The sequence below is a fragment of the Topomyia yanbarensis genome, chromosome 2 (genome assembly GCF_030247195.1).
Source record: "Topomyia yanbarensis strain Yona2022 chromosome 2, ASM3024719v1, whole genome shotgun sequence".
Classification (NCBI taxonomy): domain Eukaryota; kingdom Metazoa; phylum Arthropoda; class Insecta; order Diptera; family Culicidae; genus Topomyia; species Topomyia yanbarensis.
Window position 1 is genome coordinate 4,901,571 of NC_080671.1, and position 3,393 is coordinate 4,904,963.

General features: G+C 38.7%; 1 protein-coding gene across 1 annotated transcript; it reads right to left on the minus strand.

Annotated features, from left to right (window-relative positions):
• Window positions 1-2,034: 2,034 nt before the first annotated feature.
• LOC131678268 (uncharacterized) lies at window positions 2,035-3,020 on the minus strand. Its single transcript, XM_058958286.1, has 2 exons — window positions 2,264-3,020; window positions 2,035-2,186 (listed from the first exon to the last, which is right to left on the minus strand). The coding sequence occupies exons 1-2, from the start codon at window positions 3,018-3,020 to the stop codon at window positions 2,035-2,037; spliced, it is 909 nt and encodes a 302-aa protein (XP_058814269.1).
• Window positions 3,021-3,393: the final 373 nt, after the last annotated feature.

The window sequence follows — 3,393 nt, forward strand, 5'->3', positions numbered from 1 at the left end:
ATAGTACCTGTAGAGCACTTATTTTCCTGAATACTAAAAATGGTGACAATTTTTTATCGCGGGGAAAGTTATATAAATTTTGTGAGTAAGCGTTAGAATATTCAATAGTAATGTTTTTGATCATTGCAGGAATACATGTCAACGCACATCCGCGATTATTACCTTTATTTAATTAAGTTTGAACAATTTTAAAAAGTGGCGAAAATTAACGCAAGATGAAACTCAATTCTAATCTTCGCCCCTGGCGAAATCCCATATAGCGTTCTTTTCTTCGTATGGGTTTCTATCTTCGCCCCGCTCCACAGTGGTCCCAAAGTAGACTATTGATTTTGGCTATGTGAAGTATTTGAGGAAATTTCTTGAAATAAATCGTTCTTTCTTTCAATCACATCGGATCGTTGACTAATCCCCTTAATAGTGAGATACGACATTTATTTTCTTCAATAATTCAGATAGAAAAATGCTCACTTCAATTAAGTTGTAGAAAAACTTACCAGAAAGATTTCTTTCGGAAACTGTTGGTTTTCGAGATACAGGGCGTTGTTTGTGAAAGGCCCCTCAAAAACAATTTTTTCACCATAACTTCTATTATGGAGCTTCAAGCGATTTCTGATGTTCTAGAAAGTAATATAGACGGCTGAAATAGGCAATTTTCTAAAATACCATAATCTGATTTCGCTTCGCTTTTCGCTATTTACAAGAGCTATTCACTCTTTCTAAGGTCAAAATCTCTAAACCGAGTAAAAACGGATAAACTACTTGGTAACTAAACGAAAGTACCTTTTTTATATACTGGAAAAATAAAAGCGCCCCAAGACTGCTCTCTATCCATTCAGTTGCAGTGAAGATAATCAGATTCTGCAATCTATCGTTGAATCCAGCGCAGTTGTTTTCGATTTCTAAAATATGTTATTAACAATTCAACTAAACTATATTAACAATAATTAGAAAAACTTTTACAAACGTTATGTTTGGTATTTTACGAATGCGATTCTAAACAGCACCGAGCAGGTTTCTAGGCTTTCTCTGTAAAGAAGATAAAACCTATCAAAATACAACCTCGCCATTCATTTTTTAATAGTTGATAGAGAAACAAGCCAAAAATTAATTCGTTTGGAAAGCCTTATTGAAAACAAATACAACGGAGTTTCTGTCTGTAATTAAGGGGTTATATATATTTAGGTGAAGGACAAAAGGGAAAAGTTTGAAATTTTATGAAGGTATGTAGCCATATTTATATCAAATACTTATTATACGTCTAGCGTAGTACAATGTCTAATTTGCAAAACCCACTAGTGAACATGAATAAATATTAATAGGGTGGGTGCTCCTATAGTTGAGGTGTACCAATAGTTTCAGTAGTGTGATATACGCCTAACTAAGGTACCAACCATCAACAATTTTTTTTATCGATGCATCACACTAAAATTGCTCCCTTGTACCTATAGTTGATATAGTGTACCTATAGTTGCAAGTCCCATAAGAAATCAATGGCATTTGCAACGATAGGACCAGAAATTAGCAATTGCACTACTATTGGTACATGTGTTCCTATAGTGGTACAAACGGTTTTAAATACATAAATTGGTTATTAAACAATCTTTTTATTTTTCCTATGAAGTAGGGAATGAATGCTTTCGTTTTATGTATTAACATTGCCCATAGGTCTTTTCGTCGATTTTTAGCAAAAGTTTTCCTTAAGTATGCAATAGTCGCATACATCCACCCTAATTGTTGAAGTTATAACTGTAGAATCCTCAAACGCGGTATTTCTTTCGGTATTTTAAACACTCGGTTGTTTAGTCGTTGCAGAGTAATTTATTCGACCGATCGGTTTCACAGTTCGTTTCTAACTAACTCGTAATAGCGACCTCGACTCACCTCTCGCCCAAGTTACTCTCTATATACCTATTTCTCTCAGCTACTTTCAAATACCTCTCCCGTACTTCTCTACATCCCTGTCCTACTCCGAGATAAGGAACTGATCTTTAAAAGGAAGGATACAAAAAAAATTACATGTGAGTCTCAGGTTGATCAATGTTCTACGTATCGACGTGGTATCTTCCGTATGCGAGCGGGTCGTTTCACAGACTCTTCTTGCTTATCGATGGAGGACTTGCGCTTATTTTCATGGAGCTTGAGTGGTGTGCTATCAGCTGACAGATCCTTCTGATGATGGTTTGTACCTGTAGTAGATTCGAAGAAGTAATAAAAATATAGATGTGAAGTATACTTTGAACTGGTTCCGGATAGTGGATAATACCTGTAGGGGATTGTAAAGGTGTATTAGAATTAGACAGTGTTGGTGTCGAAGTTGGTTCTAACGGGTTGTCAGTGGTTAGTGCCTCCTTGGGTTCGCCTTGTAATGGCAACTTTTTCAAGTGTGTAACACATCGACGGAGGGATAAGCCTTCTTCGTTCACAACGATGGTGTCGTTTCCTTTTCTTTCCACAACTGTGAACCTTTTCAATGTAAATTTAGGTTCCAGTTTTCCCGAATCGTAATTTCGAAGAAGAACAATATCTCCTACTTTTATATCCGAAGCTACTGCGTGTCGACGTTGATCAGCATCAATTTTGCCTTTCAATTTCTTGATTGCATCGCTTTCTCGAACTCCGTCTTCACAACGCCAGCTTGGGTCGGTCCTCAGCGAGGGCAAAAGATCTTTCACCGGGCGACCTGTCATCAATTCCATAGGCGCTTTTCCGGTCATCGAATTCGGGGATGTGTTATACATGTGGACATAGTTTTTCACAGCCTTCCTCCAGTCTGAGTTCGTGGCTTTCGCTATACGCAGTGCTCTGAGTATCCCTTGATTCTGGCGCTCTACCAGCCCGTTCATTTGAGGCCAGTATGGGATGGTTCGCACCAATCGAATATTTTTTGATGTGCAATATTTAGAGAACTCTTCGCTTGCAAATGGTGGGCCATTGTCACTTCGTATGGTTTCCGGGTACGTTTGTTCCTCAAATACTTTCTCCAAGGCCTCTATTGTTTTGGCCGCGGTTGTGGTTTTCATTTCTATTACCTTAATAAATCGACTAAAGTAGTCAACCACGACAAGAAAGGTAGCGCATTCTTTTGCCGAAAAGAAATCAATTGCGATGTCTTGTCATGCTCTTTCCGGCATCTCCTTTCGATGCATTGGCTCTGGAGGTCCTTGAGAGCTTACCGATGCACAACCAGCACATTCTTGGATTTTCTCAACAATATCTCGGTCCATGTATGGCCACCAAACCTTCTCCCTGAGGTATCTCCGCATGGTGACTACTCCGGGGTGTCCACGGTGAGCGATGTCTAGAGCCCTATGTCTCAGTATTGTAGGGAGTACTATTCGATCGTCTCGAACGATTATGCCACCTACGTTTCCCAGTTCTTTTTTAAATGCCTGA